Source organism: Calonectris borealis, chromosome 7 (genome assembly GCF_964195595.1).
Source record: "Calonectris borealis chromosome 7, bCalBor7.hap1.2, whole genome shotgun sequence".
Lineage (NCBI taxonomy): Eukaryota > Metazoa > Chordata > Aves > Procellariiformes > Procellariidae > Calonectris > Calonectris borealis.
The window spans coordinates 20,715,762-20,737,920 of record NC_134318.1 but is presented as its reverse complement, the minus strand read 5'-3'; the positions used below and the strand labels follow the sequence as shown (position 1 = coordinate 20,737,920).

General features: G+C 43.4%; 1 protein-coding gene across 8 annotated transcripts in view; it reads right to left on the bottom strand.

Annotated features, from left to right (window-relative positions):
* Positions 1–22,159, bottom strand: part of NDST2 (N-deacetylase and N-sulfotransferase 2) — a 142,405-nt gene that overhangs the window by 16,212 nt on the left and 104,034 nt on the right. For 6 of the 8 annotated variants that reach the window (XM_075155356.1, XM_075155364.1, XM_075155360.1 and 3 more), the window contains 3 exons: positions 8,992–10,390; positions 1,473–1,560; positions 1,123–1,277 (listed from right to left, as the gene is read on the bottom strand). In XM_075155356.1, the coding sequence (XP_075011457.1) occupies positions 1,123–1,277; positions 1,473–1,560; positions 8,992–9,984 (1,236 nt within the window). In that variant the 5' untranslated portion in view covers positions 9,985–10,390. Of the gene's footprint in view, positions 1–1,122; positions 1,278–1,472; positions 1,561–8,991; positions 10,391–11,426; positions 11,570–14,043; positions 14,284–22,159 lie in introns of those variants that run through there. The other 2 variants (XM_075155361.1, XM_075155362.1) reach the window with 2 other exon arrangements.

Genomic DNA, 22,159 nt, shown 5'->3' with positions numbered 1-22,159 from the left:
CAAAATTTCCTTAACTGATATAGAAGAAAAGGAAGATGACGACTAGGATCTGTCTTGTCTCTAGCAATTCAAAGAAAAGCAGACATGAAGCAAGAGACTGTTGAGGGTGAAGATATGGGGCCTGGAGCTATACTAAAATGATAGGAAGTATCTAAATTTCATGGTTTTTAACTCCACTATGTGGTTCTGGTAACAATATGAATGATGACAGCTCTGCCCTGGTGATGTACAATAAAACCAGAGCCCCTAAATGAAGCAACAGCCTTCTCCTTCCCACTGCTAGCCTGTTTTACGTTAAACATGTGTAATTGTGTTCTGTGCTTTGTCTCTCTTTGCAAAAGACTGCACTGTTATTTAACCAGGAAAAGGAGCAGCCTAAATTGTTTCTATAATGCTGCAACTGTTCTCTGAATTCAAGATCATTCCTAATCTGTGTGTGTCGTGGGAACACAAGACAGCAGCCTGCTATTCCCAAGGGGATTACCATCAAAAGAACCAAACTAGAAATGAAGAGGACATTTCTTTTCAGAGAAACATGTACGCTATGTTCAACTCTGGTCTGTAAGCATCAAACAGACATTGTTCCAGCAATGCAGGATGTTCAAGGCTTCCCGCTCCTCTGCCAAAACCCAGGGAATTTCCCCTGGACTTCCTAGATAAGTAACTTCCTTCAGCAGGGGAAGCCAGAAATAGGGCTGTTAGCACACAGAGCATTTTATGCTACTGACCAGGTGACTCACAAAACCACAGTGAATAAGGATGGAAAAGGAAATGCTTTCTCACTGCCAGACTTTGTAAGTTAATTGGATTTGGATGGCAATGCTACAAGTTCACACCTCAGCAAACAACAGCCTTGGGATTTGCACCCTGGAACATAGCGGAGCTGCCTGGGGCCATGCAGGTGCCAGGAAGCACTTCCCATTGCACAGGCAGGCGCGTGAATGGTGTTTCTTGCCTGAAGACAGCAGGAGCCACGCACCAATTTAAATTTTCAGAAATGCCTTTCTTAAATGCAGCTGAGTTACTAGACTAGTATTTGGGTTCAGTGGGGTCTGAACAGCTATTCCAGAAGAATGTTTAAAGATTAGTACTGTAAAGTAAATAAACTGCGATGCCCCTTACCACAGCAAACTGCTTGTTGAGCTTCATCTGCTCGGCCAGCACAGTGACATTGTGGAAAAGATGAGGCTGCATGTGACTCCACATGTGAGGGAACCACCAGAACTCCTTCCTGTGTTTGAGCAGCATGTCATCCCCTTCATCTTCCTCATCTGTACCTACAGAGGGCAGAAAAGGAAGTGCAAAAACAAAAAGCAGAAGAGGGGCTCAATGTTTCAAAGCAGTGGCTAATCCCCTGCAATGCTGAGTCGTTCCAACAGAGAATCATGCTCTCTCTAATGTGTTACACACACTCCCCCACGAACACGGGGGCTGTATGCAGGTACTGGGACAAAGGGGTGCCAGGGGCTTACCTGTGTGGTAGAATTTCCCTGAGAAGCCCAGGTTGAAGGTGAAATTTGGGACTAAAGTTCTCAGCTTATTCTGGGTGCTCAGTAAAGCCTGTTTGAATGAAAGGAAAATGAAATGTTCATATTGAGTTGCTCTGTAACATTTATCTGTGCTCTACTGGTGCCCAGTTCAGTCTGAAGAGGTATCACAGAGGATGGGGCTAAGGCATTGTTGCCTGTGAAGCAGAGTAGCCTCCACATACAGAGTCTTTACTTGAAGTAGTCCTGCTGTACTAAATGGTGTCACTTTAAAACCACAGTCAGATGATGCTCCCCACTTCAATGTTAAGGACCCACAGTGTCTGTGCTAAGGCAAAACGACAGTAAGTCTCACTTCCAAGCAACAGATCCCTTACTCTTTCCAGGTTCAACCTCAACGCTCCCTTCCTCTCCCATGTTGGCTGGGACTTTGCTATTGAACCTCTGCCCTTTCTCTGAGCCTACGTGTTAATGAAAGGGAGGATGGCGCAGCACATGGTGCACAGTCGAAGGAAGAGAAGTCAATAATATCGTGAACAGTAACTAAGTGATCCAAAGGGAGGGGGCTTTTATTTAGAGAGCAAAGGTGGATTCACAGAACTACCCATGCTTGGGTAGGAGTCCTGCCACGGCAGGGAGGCATCCCTAGCTTTGTGTCCCTTGAAAGTGCCAAAATCCTTCTGTAGCAGCAAAGTCTCCTGGATTCTGGAAAGAAAACTCAGCGGAGCTGACATTTGCAGTCATGACATCTCTTACAGGTTCTCTCTTGCTCACTTGTGTCTGCTTTAAATGTCCAAAGTAATTGCTATAGCCAAAGGGAAGGAGCCTTGTGCCACAAACCCCAAGGTCCAGCAACATACAGAGTAAGACAGCAGACAGCCTTGACAGAAGAAAACCCCAGAGGCTCAGTATGTCACAGGCAAGTGAGAGACAAAGTAATTCCAGTCAAATTTCTTCTGCTGGAAAATAATACAAAGAGAGGAGCCTTGAGATGCATGCTTTGCTGTTATCGGCGTGCTTTGGGGAAAGTGTCTCTGGTGCAGCTCTCTATGGGAGAAGTTCTCAATCAAATAGGAACCTGGCAGGAAGGCTGTTGGCAGGTGACAGAGATGGTCCTTGCCCAGGCAGTTATTTAGATTTTAATAGCTTTTCTAAGAAAGCAATGGATCAGTGGCTGCACCAAGGTGAAGGTGATGACCTCTCAACAGCAGACAGCAACAGCTAGATGCAAATACACAAGCAACTTGGCACATACTGGGGAAAGCATACAGACTTCTCAAACTGTGCAGGGGAGATGGGCAGATCTTTCTGCATCAGCTGTCCTTCCCCAGCCTCAAGAAGCACAAAAAAGCACTACAATGCTGCCTTCACGTGGCTCACACTCTATAGGCATTGTTTAGGCACACTGCTCCCTAGGTGGTGAAAGTGCGTTCACAAATGCAAACTCTCATTCAGTAGAGGGACCAGCCTTGACACCTACCACTTAAGGGTATCCTGATAAATCACTGCTGTCACTAGTATTTCAAAACAGTGTTGACCAAACACTGATCATCACATTAATTTAAAAATGATGACTTCTCTAATTTACTTCAATCACCCATCCACTGCAAATGTGTCTTGCAGCAAAGAAGTTGAGCGGTTTTATTCCCAAAGCAGGCAGCCCGTGACCTCTCACACACGGCACGGTGGGAAGACCGGACAGATTATTTCTGCAGTGCTGCAGACACTCTCAGTGCTCTCTCTGAAGGAACCAAGCCTCCAGACTTTTCCTTCGAGATGCACTTAATTGCCTGTTCCCCCTCCCCACATCCACACAACAGTGACATCAAATGCAGCCTGGGACAAATTTCAAAGATCCCAGCTCCTCCATATGGCCACATGCCTACCACATCCTTACCCCAGTCCCCACCCAAGAGTAATATTTTGAGAAACGTATGGCACATGACATCTCCAGAACCTATCACAAATGTACGCAGTGCTTTTAAAAGGTGACATGGCAGGAGGCTGAAGCCTCCTTTCCTACACAGGATCCAGAATAGGCAATGGGAGGTCAAGTTTCCCTCATGTAACCCCGTAAGACACAGGAACTCATCCCACATATCACGGAGCACAGACTAAGAGCTGTGCATCTCTCTACAGAGAACCACCTGTCTGCCCAGCTGGATGATAATACCGCATCAAATTTGGGACCAGCACCTTGAACACATCGCCCAAGATCTTGGAGAGGAAAGTGCCACTTTCTTTTCTTGTCTCCAGAGCTGTCCCAAGCCTCACCACTTCTCTCTGCTGCCCTGAAAGGCACAACCAGTTCCTCATCCTCGGGTAGGAAGGTGGAGGGAGGAAAGACAGCAGCTAAGAGGCTTAGCATTCCTCTGCACCGGAGATTTAAAGCCTGGCTGGGGTTACCATGACGACACATCTGTCTGATGATAAATCCCAAAAAGCCCTACTCCAGCAGGCACCAATTCTTTGTGTCTGGGGAGGGACCAGGGCGGGCCCCAGAAATTCTGAGGCTATGGAACCCTATTGAGTCCTGCTTTCCTGGCAGGTTTATGGCTAATCGTGTGCCATCCCTCTGCTGATGCTGGGTCCTTTTCACAGCCATATCCGTAACATGGCACGGCATGGGTTTGAAGAAATGTCTTTCCCCTGCACAGGATAAAGGAGACTAAGGTGCCAAGTAAAATATTTGGAAATTTGCTTCAACAAATACGCATTCACTGTTCCCTAGCACACTGGTTCAGAATGGTCGGTGAGCTGTAGCAAGGTGAAACAATACAAATGTGGGAATGGGCTGGGAAGATGGCACTTCTCTCTGTTCTGACACCTCTGCACTCTGCTTCTCTTTTATAAAGTAGGATGAATATGATAGTACTAATAATATCTTACAGGTGACTCAAGTGGCATTTCATTTATATCCATAAAGCGCTCTGAGGTTCTTAAACGAAAGGCAATCAAGAAATGTGGAGTAGGTTATCCATTAAGATATAAAATAGCTAGCCAGATGCAAACAGATCTTCATGTCCATATTTAAGAAATTTAGTTGCTCACGTGGTATGGGACAGAAGGCTAGCATTTTAGCTACCCCCCAATTTCTAAAAAGCAAAGCTGCTTCCCCTAGAAAATTGCTCCTCCTATCCCCTCCAAGTATTTCTGTTTTATATTTTCTATCTATCTTCCATTCCAAAAATCCTTCTAAGATGCAGCGAAGCCCACTAGCTAGCCAAAAAGGCCCCTTCCACAGCTAAGCTCCCTGCTAGAAGCTCAGCAAGGCTCACCCCAGGAAGAAACAGATGGGGTTTCCAAGAGATTCCCAGCACTGGCCACCAGAACTCATAAACCACATCAGGGCCAGACCTGCTTCACGCTTGTCCCAGTCTATCAGGGAACATCCTCTGCAACCCACAACCTGAATTTTTGGAGGCCTTTAGTACTTAGTTGGGGCAGCCACCCTGCAGGTCCAAGTGACAGACATCTACATTCCAATGCACGTTTCTGGACACAATGCAAAAAAGGTCTAAAATTTAGTCTGATGTTCCATGCCCATCACTTTAAAAAAGGCTTTTTAATAATCTCAAATTATCATAAATATTTACTTCTAAGCAAATGTTAGGGAAAAGTTAAAAATTGTGCCTTTTGTTGCAACACATTAAAAAAATCTATATACTCTCTCACTGATGGATCTGCAAAGATTTACCCAACAGTCACTACAAGCTCTTGATGCCATCCCATGAAAGACAAAAGCCCTCTCAATGGGGTTAAAATTCTAGGAGTGAGGAAGAAATCAGGGGAAACCACAGCACCCTGACTGTACCCTCTTTAGGTTGCTTCTTTAGGACCTAATCCTCTTCTAAGATGGCATGGTGTCCTTGACATTGCAATAATACAGGGCTCAACCTTCATGCTATGAAATTTTTAACTTCCACAAGTGTTTGCAGAGATTTTAGCTGTTTCATACAAACCCTGAATATTACCTCCCCTATCTCCGGTCTCTCCAAAAAGAGGCAAAAGAAAAGGGGGAAATGAAGTTGAGAGTCAGATTCTGGGAAGAGAAGATACCATGAGCCTAGGAAAACAGTACATGGACAAATGAAGAGAAACAGATGATAAGAAATGGAGGAAGAAAGCAGAGTGCTTTGACAGCCTCTTCTCAAATGCTCAGGGAAAGCATACTAGGAACATGTTGCAGAAACATCTCCTTCATGGGAACTGCCCCTGTGGACATTGGGCAGCACATTCTCAAGAGGATTTTCTGCAGTCTTCTCGCTGCCCAGCAGTAGCACTGGCACAGCTCAAAACAGTGCTGTCAAAAAGAGAAAGCATTCATGGTACTGGTATTTCTACCTCCCCTAGAATGTTAGAATCGGGGAGTTAGAAACTGCTAAACATTTTCCTTTCAGGTAAGATCATCCTCTACTATTTAGAAAGGCAAGAGCTGGCTGACAGCCACCCTCACTAGCCTCTCTCTTCCACCCTCACCATTCATAACCCAAAATGAAATGACTGTCCTTGATTTTCACTTAGCTTGCTCTCAGACTTGCTAGCAATGATTGCTCACTATTTATGCCCTTGTAGAGATTACCAGCAAAAGATGCAAAAACTCATCTACTTAATCTTCTTTCCTCATACCTAAAGATGACCAGGAAGGACCATAAAAGCCAGATCCTTTTGCATTAGAAATGGCTTGTCTTTGTTGGCTAGTTCCATGGAGGTTTGGTAAATTCTGAGGATTATGATTTTAGAAGAGACTGAATGTGGAATAATTGAGAAGAGAAGGGATTCTCCGAGATTTTGTTTTGTAAATTATGTGCAGCTCAAATCTCTGGTAAACTTTATATGGGAAAAACGTTTTCCTTGTGCAACTTCCAACTGTTTCATTTCAAGTGAGGACTGCAAGCTCCTGCTGCAGCCCTCCATCAGAAACAGGAACTCAAGGATTATAATCTTTAAAGTAAAAGCAAGCACGATTCCTTTTTCCTTTTTAAAGAAGCAAGCTATTCAGCCCTTCTTTAAGCATCACAAACAAAAACATTTCTCCTCTCACACAGGACATCTACCATGGGCATGCATTTGATCAAATTATATTCAGCATTTTCTTTTAATAGTCATTTTGTCTGGGAAGCTCTCTGAACGTGGACCTGCATATGGCAAACAGACTCACTGGGATAGCAGAGTCAATTTTATACCTTCACACAACATCCAATCTTCAAACGGCTACCTTGACCACTGTAATCTAAGCTTTAAGATAAGGAGCTGTGTGCTGAGATAACAGCCCTGAAACGGAACTTTCATATAAAAGGCCAAAGAAAATGCCAGCTGTTCTGTCACTATGATATCCCCTTCCCTCCTCACGGTGAGAGACTATCAACAAATCCATGTAGTTATTTCTTGCTTTTAAAAAATAAAAATTCATTAACCTTTTGTGGCTCTGCAATCAGAGAGCTTCTTTTAAATGGATAAATCTGGGTTTTATCTGCTTTGCCCAAGATTCTCTGCTTACTGATCACAGATTATTCCTCCATTTCACCCTGTTAAAACCCAAACAAAGCATCTTTTGGAATTATCTTGTCTGGGTTTGTTTTTAACATCACTAGAGCAGCCTTTGTTTCCAAGAGCTTTGGCCACCTATCTCCTGTTTTCTCACATGGGCCTGTAACCTGCACAAACACTACAGAGGTGAGAATCTCTGCCAGTTTGGACTAGAGGGTGCAGGGCCTGCTTAGGACCAAGATAAGATTGTGATCCTTCAAAAAAAATCGTTCAGAGCATTTCAGCACTTCAAAACACAGGGACACTGAAGTGAAATGAATAAAATTTTAGCATTTTCCTTAAGTATTATATACAACTGTTCCATTTTTCTACATCTGTCTGCTTGGAAACATTTTCTATACTTTTTTGCTTAGAGAGTTATGGTCAAAGATGGCTCTGAAGAATTATTAAAGAATGAAGGAAATAAAATAAATAATGGCATGCAATTAGAGCTGCTTCAGGCATGCAGCTTCAAACGAACTGAAAAGATAAAGCTAGCTCCAAATAGAATGCAAGAGTTCCCTTTTCCCCAAGCTAAACCTGGGATCAGAAGCAGAACTTAAAATCTCAAAGACCTGAAAAAATGGAGATGAACTGAGGTATGTCTTGCACGGATGCATACAAGATGTAGAAAAGGTGATAAGACTCCTAGTGAGGTCGAAGAGTGCTCTTGGGAACATGTAACGGATGAGGTTCAGTTCAGGTAAGGAGACACGCATGTACAACAGCATTTTGTTTTATACCTTTGCCTCAAATTGGTCTGTGCCCTTGGATGAAAGGATAATGGGTGCTTCACTTTGAAGTTGTTTTGGAAACATGCTAGGGCAGCTGCTGTCACAGGCTTATCATCGACATGGCTGGTACCCAGGGAACTCCATCCAGGACCTATCGAAGGGCAAGTGCTAAATGGGAATCCAGAGTGAAAGGCCTGGGGCCTCGTATCTTTGGGAGCAACCTCAGCATACCTGCAGAAACAGGCAACGCACCTGCCTCAATGGCTACAAACCAGAACTGATGGGGAAGACACAAAGGCAAGTCCTTGGCTCCATGAGGCAGCACATATACACATACCACAGACTTAGGAGAACACTTTATCACATACTTTCAAGGACACAGAGAATTAGAAGGAGCTCCTAGCTTCTCACCTTCTTCCTACTTGTTTTCTCCTTTGCCTGTCTTGCTTCCCTCTCCTCCACAAAATCTCTCTCTGTGCCTTTCCCTATATCCTTTTCTAATAGGTCACTGTATTACTCAAGGAACTGCCAAGGAAAGCAAACCACAAAGATGGCATCTCTCTTTCCCAATCATGAGGCCACAGAGACGGTTCTCATGAAGGCTTGGTCTGAGCATGTTTCTCTGGTGAATTTTTGGATATTCCCTGCCCAGGGATGGGGGTTGCTGGTGGCAGATATGCGGGGGGCGTAACAAAGGGTGAGAGAAAACCTTTCTTTTCCTAATTTGGTTATGTCCTGAAAAGCTAGATGGTTAAACAGAGACTATAGCAATTTACACCCCATGGACTGGTCTACAGTTTTGCAATATAATATATACCATTTATATATATTATAATAAATAATAATATAATAAATACAGTTTTTCTATTCTATTCTAACACAACTTGCCTCTTCCTTTTGAAAGGTAGAGTTTACAGCTACAAATAGACAGAAGAAACCTGCATATGCTTGTTCCCTGTGTTAACGAGAAGATGGGATAGACCACCACAGGCATCCTCCTTTTAAATTCAGAGATGCCAGCTACAGGTCCCAGAATGAAAAACACTCCATTTAAACCTGGAAAAACTGTTGAGAGCATCACATACGGTGCCTCAGCATCTTCGCAGGCTACTTCTCTGTTTAAGATGAGAACAACTGCAGCAATCAACTCTTTCACTCAAATTAAATGCAACCTTGACTTTCCTGGCATACCACACACACTAGAAATTTGTCTGGGGCCTGTAGTTATTCTGGTGATTTACCTCTACATCAGACACTTTCATGCGAGTGCCCTCTTTTCCCACAAATATATCATCAATGTCGACGAGGATATAGCGATCAAGTGTGAGACAGAGGCGCTTGCCCGTCAAGTAGGCAATGGCATCCACGAAAATGAGTTTGTGCAGCCAAAAATTGAGGTTATTGCCGAACAGAACCCGCTGGATCCCATCATGCAGACCCAGGTCCTGCACCACTGTGGCATGCAATGCTTTGTGGGTGGCCAGGTGAGGAATGGACTCCGAGGACTTCGTGCTGGCCAACAGCACCGGCTCATAGGTGCTGTGGTTAGACTGGAACACAGTCCAGTCATCACCAGGCAGGGGACCCTGCTCCACCTCATTAGCCCGGGTGACGTAGAGCAGGGGAGCACTAGGGTTGATGTGATAGTCCCGCAGCCCCAAGTTAGAATGTAGGAAAAGGGGGAAACCCTTGAGCTGTGCACTGAGTAGGCTGTTCTCGTTGGCTTTGAAAAAGCCTATAATCCCCACTCCATACTCTACACAGTATTTGTCCAGCAGCTCTCGGTTCCAAGCGTCTAGGTTCACATATTTAAGGATGTTCTCATAGATAATAAGAGCATAGCGTCCCCTATCTTTGTCTGTCAGGGTGGGCATATCCCCTTTGCCAGGGGCGATCTCTGTCCTGTATTTAAATCGGCTAGATTCCAGGATGGCCACTATTTCCTGCCCCAGCTGGGAGTAAATGCTTTCCACAAAGACTAGCACCACAGGATCTGTGCGTGAGGTGTCCACAGATTTTGCGAGCCTCCAGCTGGCTTGGGGTGGGACCAAGATGCGGTGCTGGTTGCTGCAGTCACTGAAGGGCAGGGGTGGTGGTTCCTTGATTTTGGGACTATTAGTGACGTAGTAAGCCAGGATGCACATGGAGATCAGGCTGAAGGCAATGAGCAGCAGGATCAATCTGTGGAGCTCCAGCTGTCGCACGTGCCGCACTACTTTCCACAACTGAATCATGGTGAGGCGGGCTGCCCACCCCCTCCTCACACTCTGCACCCACGTTGCTCTTGAAATCTCCAGTGCCGCCGTGGCAGTACCCAGCAGCAGCTCACAAAAAAGAAACAGCAGCTGCGGAGAGAGACAAAGCTAAAGCAAACAGCTACAAGGCTAGACTCCCAGGGATCTGCCATTTATCTCAAGTAACCATGGCCCTCAATTCCCATCGCTCTTTTGTGTGCTTCCTCCTGTTCCTCTCCTTGCACTCAGGAAAGTCTTTTGGAGGAGCGGGGTTTCCTGAATCTCGTCTCCAACAGCAAATCAGTCTGTCATCCTGTGCACAAGCAGTTTCAGCTCAGCCTTCCCAGGTGTCCTGTTTCTCATTTAGCTGTTTCGCATTCACATGATGGCACCTTCTCTTCGCATCCTGCAATTTAAAAAGAAAAAGTCAATTCGCAGTATGGATTCATGGTATTTAACGGGTTTGAAATGAAATGGCAGGATCAGCAGGTGCTAGGTAGGCAGCATCACTTGCCTGTCAGCAGGCAGACCTGTTCCCTGGGAAGTGACGCGCACCATTTGTACAGGAGCTTGGCAGAACAATTGTAATAGTCTTTGGAAGAAAAGTCCCGGCAGTGCAAGGGGACTCAGCATTTGCCTTGGGTGAGATTCTCACACACTACAGCAAACAGAACCATCGTACCTGGCCTCTCCCCACTCCTCTTTATGCCACTGAACAGAAAATATGAACCCCTTTTATTTTAGCCTGTATTTCAAAATTAACAAAAGGAGGAGAGAGCCCTCACATTCTCTGTCTTGTCCTGTTCTTACACTAACGATGATGTGTCCGAGTCCTTGCCAGTGACTCCTAGGCCCTCCAGATACTGCTGTCCCGAACCCAGCAAGATGCCTCAAATTCCCATCAGCTCTCTTGCCCCACAGCTCCCGATTTCCATGGTTCCCACCCCTCTCCACAAGGCCACCCCACTTGTCCTGGGAACTCATGTTCTTCCAGGGCTCTCAAAACATGGCCCCGGGGGAGGCATCGTCCCTCAGGCATCACAGAGCCAGGGGGAGCCCAGGCACTGCACACCTAATTGCTGCCAACTGATTCAGTGGCAGCTGGAGACAAAACAGCTCCCGAAACCTTCCTCACCTTCCCTCATACGCCATTGAAGAACATGAAGCCAGTTTTAAATCACCAACTGCATGACATAAATTTGGGTTGGTCTCAAATATGTGAAAGCTGCTTGTTACGAAGCTCTCTCACCTCCCGCTTTGTGTTTATGACAGCAGACTATTTCACCATATGTTGTTATTTTTCCAGGATAAAATGCTCAACAAAGCCAACAAACACCAAGCCATCTAAAACATAAACACCAGGGAAAGTAACTAAATTGCTCCTTGGTTTAAAAATAAAATCACTGTGTAGTTTTCTCTCCCTTACCAGAAGTGTGACTTACCTACAGCAACAACACCCAAGTGTGCATTACTTGGGATACAGGCACATTTTTGGGGAGCACTTGCTGCCCCTCCCAGCACAGTGCGAGGACACCCTGAATGCCAGATGTTGCTCACCAAGTCAGCCATGCCCAAAATGAGCTCTCTGTAAAAGTTAAAAAAACTTTTTTCTCTCAAAACCTTTCTTCCTCACACACCCGCACTCCTGCGGACACGTGCTCCACCACATACAGTCCCTCTAACCACCTGCCCAACTGGCACAGCTTACAACACCAGGAGGCACAAGAGCAACAATAACAAAAAGTACTACCAAAACAGTTCTTCATCCTTTCTCCATTCCTCCCATTTTTGAGTCTTTTTGTTACTATCATTCTGATAAAACAAAGAATATTAGAAGACTAGTTTGTCCATGAATTTAAGACAGACATAAGGTTTTCATATAGTAAAGTCAGAGTTTTAATAACTAGCTCCACCAGGAAAGAAACTACTTGTGAGACAGATGCTTATTTTGCTCCGCCAGAAATTACTTGCGAGACAGATGCTTATTTTGTAATGTGCATTACTAAACAGAAAAAAATCCTTCTGAGTCAGGGAAAATATCAGTTCACAGATGAGGCCAAAAGTCCCACTCTAAAGACTCCCACCAGGCTGTTTTCCAAATTGTTGGTGCAGCTTGAAGCAGAGACAAAAAAACCCAAGCAGATTTTATATTAAGAGATATAATATTGCTAACTTTGTGACAGCGGATGGAAAAGAGTCAGAGTGCTCTTTACACAAGCCTTATAATGATCATTAAGTATACTCTCAAATAACTTCTATGCTATAAGCTCAGCAGTGCAGAGACTGGCTTGTGTAGTGCACAATGAAACCTTAGCCCCGATGAGGTCTTCAGAATAGCTGTAGACTGTAAATGTAAAGTACATTACAGAAATAATTTTCCACTGGAGAAACTGAGACACAGCAAATCTTACTGAAGGTCACACTGCAAGGCAGCAGATGAATCAAGATTTAAAAAAAAAAAAAAACCAAACAAAAAAACCCCCCTCTGTTCCCCAGACTCCAAATGGATCGAGTCTCCATTCCCAAATGGCCCTCTGTAATGGCAGAGCTGGCTTTGGAAATCCAGCTCAGCCAGCGACAATAAGCTGTATTTTCTTCAACACAGACAATGGATCATCTTTTTGTTTTGTCTCTACATACTGTTAAAATTTTTATTGGAAAAAGGACAAGGGAAAGAAGGGGAGAAATTACTATGGGAAGATGTAAAAAACAGAATTCAGATAGTTTTTTCCTTTTTTTGTTACTGAAGTGACAACTGATTTTGAATGCATGACTCTCCGGACTAAGTGCAGGATATAGGTTGTAACTCCAGTTCAAGTCAAGTTCCGTCCCAGTGATACACTGCGACTGCCAGTGTATCAAGCAATAAAAGCTGTATCTTATGAGGTGAATTCCCTGTAAGACACAATATATACACAGCACCATGCATATTAGCTACTATGAGCAGCAGTTTTTATTCTACTCCTATGCAACAAATCCTTACAAAACACTCCGCTCAGATTCCTACATACTCTATTTTGACTGAGAAGACTGAGAATTGCAAGTCAGTATCTTCCCAAATAGCTCACGTGCTTTTGGTTTTTAATCCCATTGGATAAAATAGAAAAAATTAGACTATATTGGATTCAAAAATTCACTATCTTAACATGTATAAGAAGGTTTTTTTGCAGGAGAAAATAATGTAAAGAGGGATTTATAAGCTCAGGAGCCCATGCATTGCCTGCAGAAATTTCTAAGCAAGTGTTTCTGGGGTAGAATTTGTAATCTAAACACCACAGTAACAGTAAGAAAACCAAGAGTATGCTGATCTATGCAAAAGCCTGGCAAAGTACTGTACTACTTTTACGAATCTTTACCCCCAAAACATCAACCTGGAAAACACTTCTCTTCCCTGGTTACACTCACTCACCGCTCCAACTTAATTTTTAGTTTTGAACTCAGTCTCTATTTTGCAAAGAGCTGGAGCTTCAGCTTCCTGGTTATCAGTTTAAAGATGAAAATCACAAGACAACTGGATTGTTCTGTAGAATAAGATGAAACCAGAGAATAAGATGAAACACCTGCAGTGCCCAGCTGAGGGGCAAGAGGGAGAGGAACCCCCTTTGCTGGGTGCTTCTGAATCACAGCAGTGTTTTGATAACAATGACTCCATTCAAGCCTCTAGCGAAGCTCCCAAACAAGCCCCCATTTGTTACATGGGTGAGCTCAAAAAAACAAAATAAAAAAAAAAGGCCTGTATCAGATTGCTGCTCAAGAATCCGTCAGCTCCGATCTCTTTAACAAGGCTTCACAGCCAGAGGGCATGCCAGCTGGCACGGTATGCGTTTAGCTCTTCAGCGACCACATCAGCTGGTTTAGGTTCAAATAAAAAGGAAAAAAAAAAGCCACAAAACAAATATACCAACCAAAATTTATATTAAAAGGTGAGAGAGCTGTCAGAAACCACCCATACCCAAAACACAAAGCCCAGAAGGATCTATACTGGAGAAAGAAAAGAAAAAGAAAAAAAAAACAAAACCCACACTGAAAATTGTTCTCTCTTAAAGGAAAAGAAAGTACCTGTGTCCTCTTTTGAGATCAAACTCCTTGGAATCTAACACCACAAAAACCTCAAGTTTATAGCTAAATTAAGGTCCATTCCGAACTCCTGCCAGGACTGCCTGAGTGTAAATTGCAGGAGGTGGCAGTCAGAACGCACAGCAAGGATGAAGTGTTTCACCAGTGCAAGGACACAGGCTCAGCAGGCTCCCGTCCTGTCAGGAAAGCATCGCTAGATCAGAGAGCACCAGCTGTAAGGTCAGCTACCTCACAAATCACCAGCATTAAGACAAATGCTTTATAAAACTTAGATGTTCTGTTTCCTAGTGATATACAGTGTTAATGTGAAACATAAACCGTTTTGTGAATTATCAGCTGCTAAGCCACATGGCAACTGATGTGATATGAAAGCAAGATAGCAATCAGAATTGTGTGGGTTTAACGTCTGATCTCCAGATATTTCCAACGCTTGGAAATTATAGTGGGGGATCAGTATAAATGCTCAAGACCAGCACCTGTGCAAAACCGGTGACCAGATGTGTATTTGGGGCTGCCGGCACATTGATGCCATGGCATGTGGAAGATAATGGGTGTCATTTGACACCTTTATCGAGAACTTCTGTCATACAAGCTCCTTCCTAGCTGGGCCACAGAAGGTCTTACCACCCTAAAAACCAGTGTCACGAGTACATTTCCTCAGCCCTTTTTATTATTCATAATATAACCCCTCTTTCTGGAACACACAGGAGCAGGATCTTGCCTTTGTCCACAACAGCTCTAATTCAGAGGTCTTTCTTTGGCACTTCCTGCGAGACGGTTTGTTGCCTTGGGCCCCAGAGGGACTGCAGTAATTGAATTACACAGTAATCAGAGAAGGAATCTGATCGATTTTCTAACCCATTCCACTTTAATGGTGTCATCATGACACAAAATTCCTCGTCTGTCTGCTTGATTGTGAGACACTGCAGCCCCTCCCTTGTCTGTGGTGTATCTGCATGCCAGGCCTCCAGGTACAGCCCCCCTCTCTCGTGAAGGTGGGGAACCTGGCAAGTAATGTCAGCAGAGCACAGTGAGCCGCACGGCAAAAGAATGAGTAGACCCTCAGGAGAATAAATGCTGGTTGTATTCCACATATTGGATAAAAAAAAACCTGTGGAAATTACAGCCACGCTATAATGTAATTGCCAACCAAGCTCGTTTTTGGGCTCTGGGCGAGTGTTTCAGTTAGCACTCACTGCCAGTCAAATTCTGCAGAGAGACTGCCTAAGGAATACAAAACTCGGATCAAAGAGGCAAGAAACACTAATGGTGCCCATGCTGCTCCGACAGACAGGCTTGCAGCCTCCAGCCAGCGCTGTGCTCTGCTTCGGCAAGTCCCCGTGCAGGGATAGGCCTCTTTCGGTACAGACCTGTGGTAAGTCAGAAAGCTGCCAGCTGGCCAGCAGGCTTGAAACGTGTCAGTCTGATATAAGAGGAGAAGACCTGTGCGATGAAGTAATAATTATTTTTATTTTTTTATTATCATCCCCAGACAGGTATGTAACTTCACACCTTCTGCAAGAGCAACAAATTGCAGTCCATGCTAAACAGATCTGCATGAACAGCGCTCAGCCCAGCCTGGCGGAAACCCAAACACAGGCTTGAATTTACCCTTGTGCCAGTGCAATGAAGTTTGAAGGCACCATGAAGGCACAGATCTTGGAGAGGCCGGCTCATGCTGCCAGCCCAGCTCCATGGGGGGCTGCACAGCGATCCCATGATTCCTGCAAGGTTCCTGCTGTTGGGATACATGATATATCCCTTCCACCGACAACCTAGTTTGCAGCAGATCTTTGTTCTCTTACTAATTTACAGTACAAAAAAAGAAACAACAGGTTTAGTCCTTCCTGTGCCAATGACAGAGGCATGGCCCAGCACTACCTGCTAGCCATGTAAACCAATCCTTTCCTCTGAAAATGAAAAGGTCCTTATAAGGGCTTCCAGGAAATCCGGTTTTCAGCTCCCTGCCATCTCCCCATCATATTACACTCACTGCTTAGGGTCATTACAACTGACCTAACTAATTTTCAAAAGCAAGGGAACTTCAACCTTTTACACTGAGGTATTCCCTCCAGTTGAATGTCAGCACCACAAGCCCTGACATGTTTCACTGTCTTGGCACAGGACAAATTTCGGAAGGGAAAACAGTTTTTTATCAGCCTCCCTAAAGATCAGATGTGCAAATCAGGAACCTGAAGAATTGTTTAAAAAACAATCAATCAAACAAAATCTCAGCCTTCAACAGTTGCTGATGCTACCTACTTAATAAAAATAATATGTAGCTTGGCAGCTGCGCACCTTTGCTGGAATGAAAAGGAAAGGAAGCCCCCTTTGCTGGGGCTGCACAAGTCTCTATAATGCAACTGCTCATATGAGAGAAAGGAGGCACTCCTTTCCCAAGTAACTAGCGATAGGACAAGAGGAAATGGCCTCAAGTTGTGCCAAGGGAGGTTTAGATTGAACATTAGGAAAAATTTCTTTACTGAAAGAGTGGTCAGGCCTTGGAACAGGCTGCCCAGGGAAGTGGTGGAGTCACCATCCCTGGAGGTATTTAAAAGACGTGTAGATGAGGCCCTTAGGGACATGGTGTAGTGGGCATGGTGGTGTTGGGTTGACGGTTGGACACGATGATCTTAGAGGTCTTTTCCAACCTGTATGATTCTATGATTCTATGATTCTATGATTCACTCTCCTCAGAGATAACCAAAGTGGCATCCCCACTTCTTTATTTCACATACTACCGAAGTTTTAACACCCAGGTATCAGGCCACCACAAGAACTGCACAGTTTCATTCTGGAAATTTCATTCATTACCCTTCCTTCTGTTTTGTGCCTTTCCTGACACATAGGTCTATGCACACTCTGACCCTAACCCTTTTCCCAAACCAGGTGATATCGTGAGACACCAGCTCCTTTCTGCAGCCAGCCACTTGGAGCTATGGGACAGAGAACTAGAGTTAGCACAGGTCAGAGTCTGCCACACAAGGGCACTCCAAGTTGCTCTCCCATCCCACCCAGGTGGGAAGTGAGTATCTCAGTCACCCCAAACGGTGGAAACACACCATCTTCAGCCTCCTCCTTACATTGGTAATCAACAAGTATACTCTATCACGGCAGAACATCTTCAACTCAACAGTGAGAACAGGAAATAAATGCAGTTCCTTCCAGATTAGATATGGACAAGGATCTAATTTCCATTCCCTCATGCACCCTGCTTACCACAATTCAGATAAACGATCCTGCTGCAGAAAGCAAAACGCCTTCTCTGCTGTCTTAAGTAACTTAATCAAGTGGGGAAATACAGTCACACTGTGGCAAAAACAAGACAACTCAGTGTCAGTCAGAGTTGAAGTGTCTTAATATAGAAATGTACGTTATGAGAGTTTATCTGCAATTGCAGACTAACCATTCTTCCTTTGAGCTACCCTTCAAAAATTTCACCTCAATTAGCAAGAGGCTGATCTTCTATATTCAGTTCCTTCCTCCTGTCAGGTAACACATAGGAGCTAATCTTCTTTTCCAATCTATTTTATCTAGGAACATATGACAGTAGGGAACAGGTTAATACTGTTACACTGAAAGTTCATCCAAACTGACACCAGACGAAAGCTGTAAGTATGCTCTACCAAAGCATAAAACGTCAGGAAAGGCTGTTGTGCTTACCCGTTCTTGTGTATTTGCACCAATATTCACACGGTCAGAATTTGCTGGGCTTGTAAAAGAACGAGTTCCCTGGCTGTGCAGAGCAGCTCCCTCCTGCCTGCCTTCAGCTGAGGTCGTCTATTCAAAAGACCTCCATCCAGTGTAAAGCTAATGGCATATCTCACAGTCTTTGTCGTTTCTAGTATTCAGTTCTCTATTACCTTGGTGTGATTGAAATAAGCAAGTCTCCTGGACTCAGAAAACAAAATATTCACATTTTCGCTGGCTTGCCTATTGTAAGACAGCTTTTAACACAGTGAGGGGAAAATGATATAAGCAAGCTATAAATCTGGCCTAGCAAAGGCAAAACAAGTAAAAACAAGCAAAGGGAAGAAGAGTGGAATGAGTGGAAAAGGGATGACTTGAGGTCTATGGAGATTACACAGGCTGGCTGAGACAGTGGTTTGGAGGCCTGGTTTTGCAAGACAGGAACAAATGCCAAGTGCTCTATTGCCCTCACTAAGCCTTCATAGCCACCTGTGCAATGAAAATCATCATCTGGTTTTTCACAAGGGTTATGGCAGAAATAGATCTCGAGGGGGGGGACTCTGTAAGGAAGACTGTCAGGGCCCTGCGTACACCAACAGCCTCTGCCCAGCCTCCACCTACTGACCTGCCTGCTGCACCTGAGCTCAGGCCATGAACTACACTAGAAGTACGCTCTGCCTTGCTGACCTGACTTTGGACCTGCCTGATAACTATGGACTCATCTGGTGATCACGGGATTCTAGGTTGAACCTGGTGGTCAGTGGCTGTCACTGACCGCCTCTATTTGTCTTGTTTGGGTGCTGTTGCTGAGGATGCTGCCTGTGCCAGAGGTCTCCATCTGTGTTCATTCATTACCCTTCCGTTTTGTGCCTTTCCTGACACATAGGTCTATGCACACTCTGACCCTAACCCTTTTCCCAAACCAGGTGATATCGTGAGACACCAGCTCCTTTCTGCGGCCAGCCACTTGGAGCTGTGGGACGGAGAACTAGAGTTAGCACAGGTCAGAGACCCCATGCACAGTGGGTCAGGGCAACTCCAGCCTACTGGGCTCCTTATGGCCTTGATGGACTCTGAAGCAGCTTTAGTTTTCAATGCATGAAGGATGTGTAAGTGACAGCAGGAGGGAGTCTGCTAAAGAAACAGGGTGATAAAGAGTTGCGGCTATTGTTAGACTTCCTTCTCTTAACGTGGGTGGAATTATTTAATTTTCTCTCAAACCATCTGTGTTTGTAATTGTTATAAAATCAGAGCAACACAGGCAATGCACACTTATTTCCACACCACAGTTTACACTATGCCATGTTCATTACATTTTTAAACAAGAATTTCAACACTGTACCTTCTGTTCCCCTTGTAGAAATGTTGTTTTTAGACAACACAGAGAAATAAAACTTACTTCAAAAGACATGTCTCAAATACATTAATTCATTTTAAACTGTACTGTAATTACACATCACTAGTTCTTCACCTTCCTCCCATTTTGTAGACTTAATTGCTAAAGTAGGTGCTACATTCTTACATTTTTAATTAGTCAACTGATTAAGAGTATAATTTTTTTTCTAATATGGAGCTGCATCTTTAAAATACTCCTTCATGCAGAATAAGTCCAGGACCTCATTAACAGTACAGACAAACTCAGGAACAAAAGCTGCCATATTTGCAATCAAGTCTACTCTCTGATAAAACCGAAGTTTTGTCAGAAAAGCTCAAGACTTTTGAGCAAAATGTACATCTCCATTAGGGACTGCAGCTGAAAACAAAAGGATCTGGGTACTGAAAACTGCAAGGTGCCCAGTTACGGGTTTTGGAGACTAAATCAGCTATCTTGGAGACTCTTTTCCAAAATTTACAGATAGTAAAATTCCCAATAAAATGCATTCAACTACTGAAAATCTGGTTCATTTTTCATTATTAACATGGAAACTATTTATGTTTTGAAGTAAGAAATTGTTTTTTCCATGAAGAAATTTAGTTTTGAAGTCCACTTTTAGTTTCTCATAATGGAAAAACATATGCCTAACCTTCATGTCAAAATTAATGGGGTTAGTCTTGTGTGCCATTTTGCAAGCTTGTCTAAGTATCTATAGGATTAAACAATTATGAAACTATTTCTGTTTCACACATAGCAGTAAGAGACAAGGCCAGATATTATCAGAAGCGAGACTTAAGAAAATTCAGAACACTGTTTATTATGAAACTTAGTCTAAAGCAATATTAATGTTTTCAGGGTTTCTTTTTCTTTCTTAATAGATCTTCAACTTGGTTCAAATAATTGAATTGAAACCAGAAAACCCCAGTTAACTTTTTTTTTAAAAATCAGTGATCAGATTGCCTTGCCTCAGTTGGAAGGGAAAGAACAGAATTGCCAGAAAAGTGAAATTCTCTCCAGGTGGAAACGTGCATCCCCCTGTATGGCGAGGTGTTCAGTAGGAAAAAGAACGCGCTTCACTTGGTCTAACCTGGTAGAAGGCATTCAGCCCATAAAATGCACTGCAAAAAACCTGATGACTTGATCCACCACTTGCATACAACAACATAACTACTTACCAACACAGTTTTACTAACACTGTGGGTCTTCTGCTTTTCTGGAATGTTTTTGTAGTAAGACTTGTTCCACAAACAAGGACACAAAAATGCTTTCTAAACAGTAAGCAGATACATCTCCATGCATGCCTCTGCGAGCTTGTCCATGCTAGGAAAATAACAGCCACGGCACCACAATTACCACCTTTGTGAAGCTGTCCAATGACAGTAATATTACTGAGCACCACGAGATTTGCCCACAGAACCCTGTGTTTTCTACCACCATTTCATGCAAATTGATAAACACAGCTGAACTTTGCCTATACAGACAGGCTAGCTGATGGCACTTGCTGTAATAGAGACACTAATTTTCCACAGCCTAACAATTACCTTAAGATAAAACATGGCTGCTCTTTAATAGCATACAGAAAATAGTGAACAAAGTGAAAAATTCTGCATTCAAAATGGGAAGGGGAATTTATTACTAATCATTGTAGGAAGAGCTAGAGCAAACAATGCTCAACAAAACAGTGGCAAATACAATCCTTTATCCCGCCATATGTGCTATCTCACATTAAGAAACATGATCCAGAACAACAGATACAGGAAAGAAAGCATACAGAGAGACAATTAGTCAAGTAAACAACTTGGGTATGATTGCTGGAAGAAACAGGTTTGCAAGAGCAGAGAGAGGGAGGGAGGATTTGGCAGCAGAGACTGGGAGACTGTTCCAGGAATAGGAGGCAGCACAAAACAAAATGCAAAGCTGAGAGTAGGAGGAAGAGATAAAGGGAGGAGTGCACAGGGAGTCAGAGGGGAGTAGGAGAAAATGACAGCTCACATTGCTTAAGGAGGCAGAAACATAGTGCCTAAAGACAGAATTTGCCTGAGACGTTAGGTCTAGCTTGCCTACATTTAAAAAAGATAGGTTCTTTAATAATCAAAAGAAGCAGGGTCTAAAAGGCTTAACAGCTCATCTTCAAAGACGAGTTCCAGGAGAAATACAGTAGCATGCTTACAGTTTATGTATTTAATGCTGACGGAGGATGGCTCATACAGTCTGTAAGTCTGAAATTCACCATGTCTTGCAATATTCCAGACACACCACAGCATTATTTCATCCATATCCTGATTAAACCCACTGCTGGTTTAGTTGTGAAAATCTAACACGCTTACAGTACTGTCTAACTGCATTCATCCCTTCCCTTTGTCCAGAAAGAAGCATTTGGGAGCAAAAGAAGGCAAGGACTGCATTAGGCAGGAAAGTTGCTTCAACTACATTCTTACGGTGCTTCTGCCCTTTCAATTGCAAACCGTTTCCCAGAAACAAAAGCAGTATTAGCTAGCTGATAGTGTAGATTACTACATTAAAGAATACCCACAATACAACATTATAAATGCTGAAATTTCACCATTAATGTTGAAATCTCAAGTACAAATGTGCTAATTGATCTCAGTGCGGTAACAATAGTTTTCAGATCACTTAACACTAAAGTCTTGTGCACAGATGTGATGGGAGAGAAACAACCACATTTAGAGCATTCAAGTAATTCAAACTTGACTTTGCAGCAACACTATAACTAAATAATAAATGTCTTTTAGTGGCCCCAGATTAGATTAACACTATACTTCCAGACGACATTTTTTTTCTTCTTTTTCTACTCAACATTGGTGCAAAGGGGAGAGCAATAGCAGTCTGGATATCCAAACTCTGAATTTTCTTATCTTCTTCATTGTAGCCAAAACACAAGAATTAAATAATTTTTAGCTAGACAGCAACTTTGAAGAGCTATAATTACGTTACTAAGAAATACACCGTGATAAACATCTTTTAAAATTTTAGACATTAATTTTAAAGTTAAATACACAAATTAATCTTAAC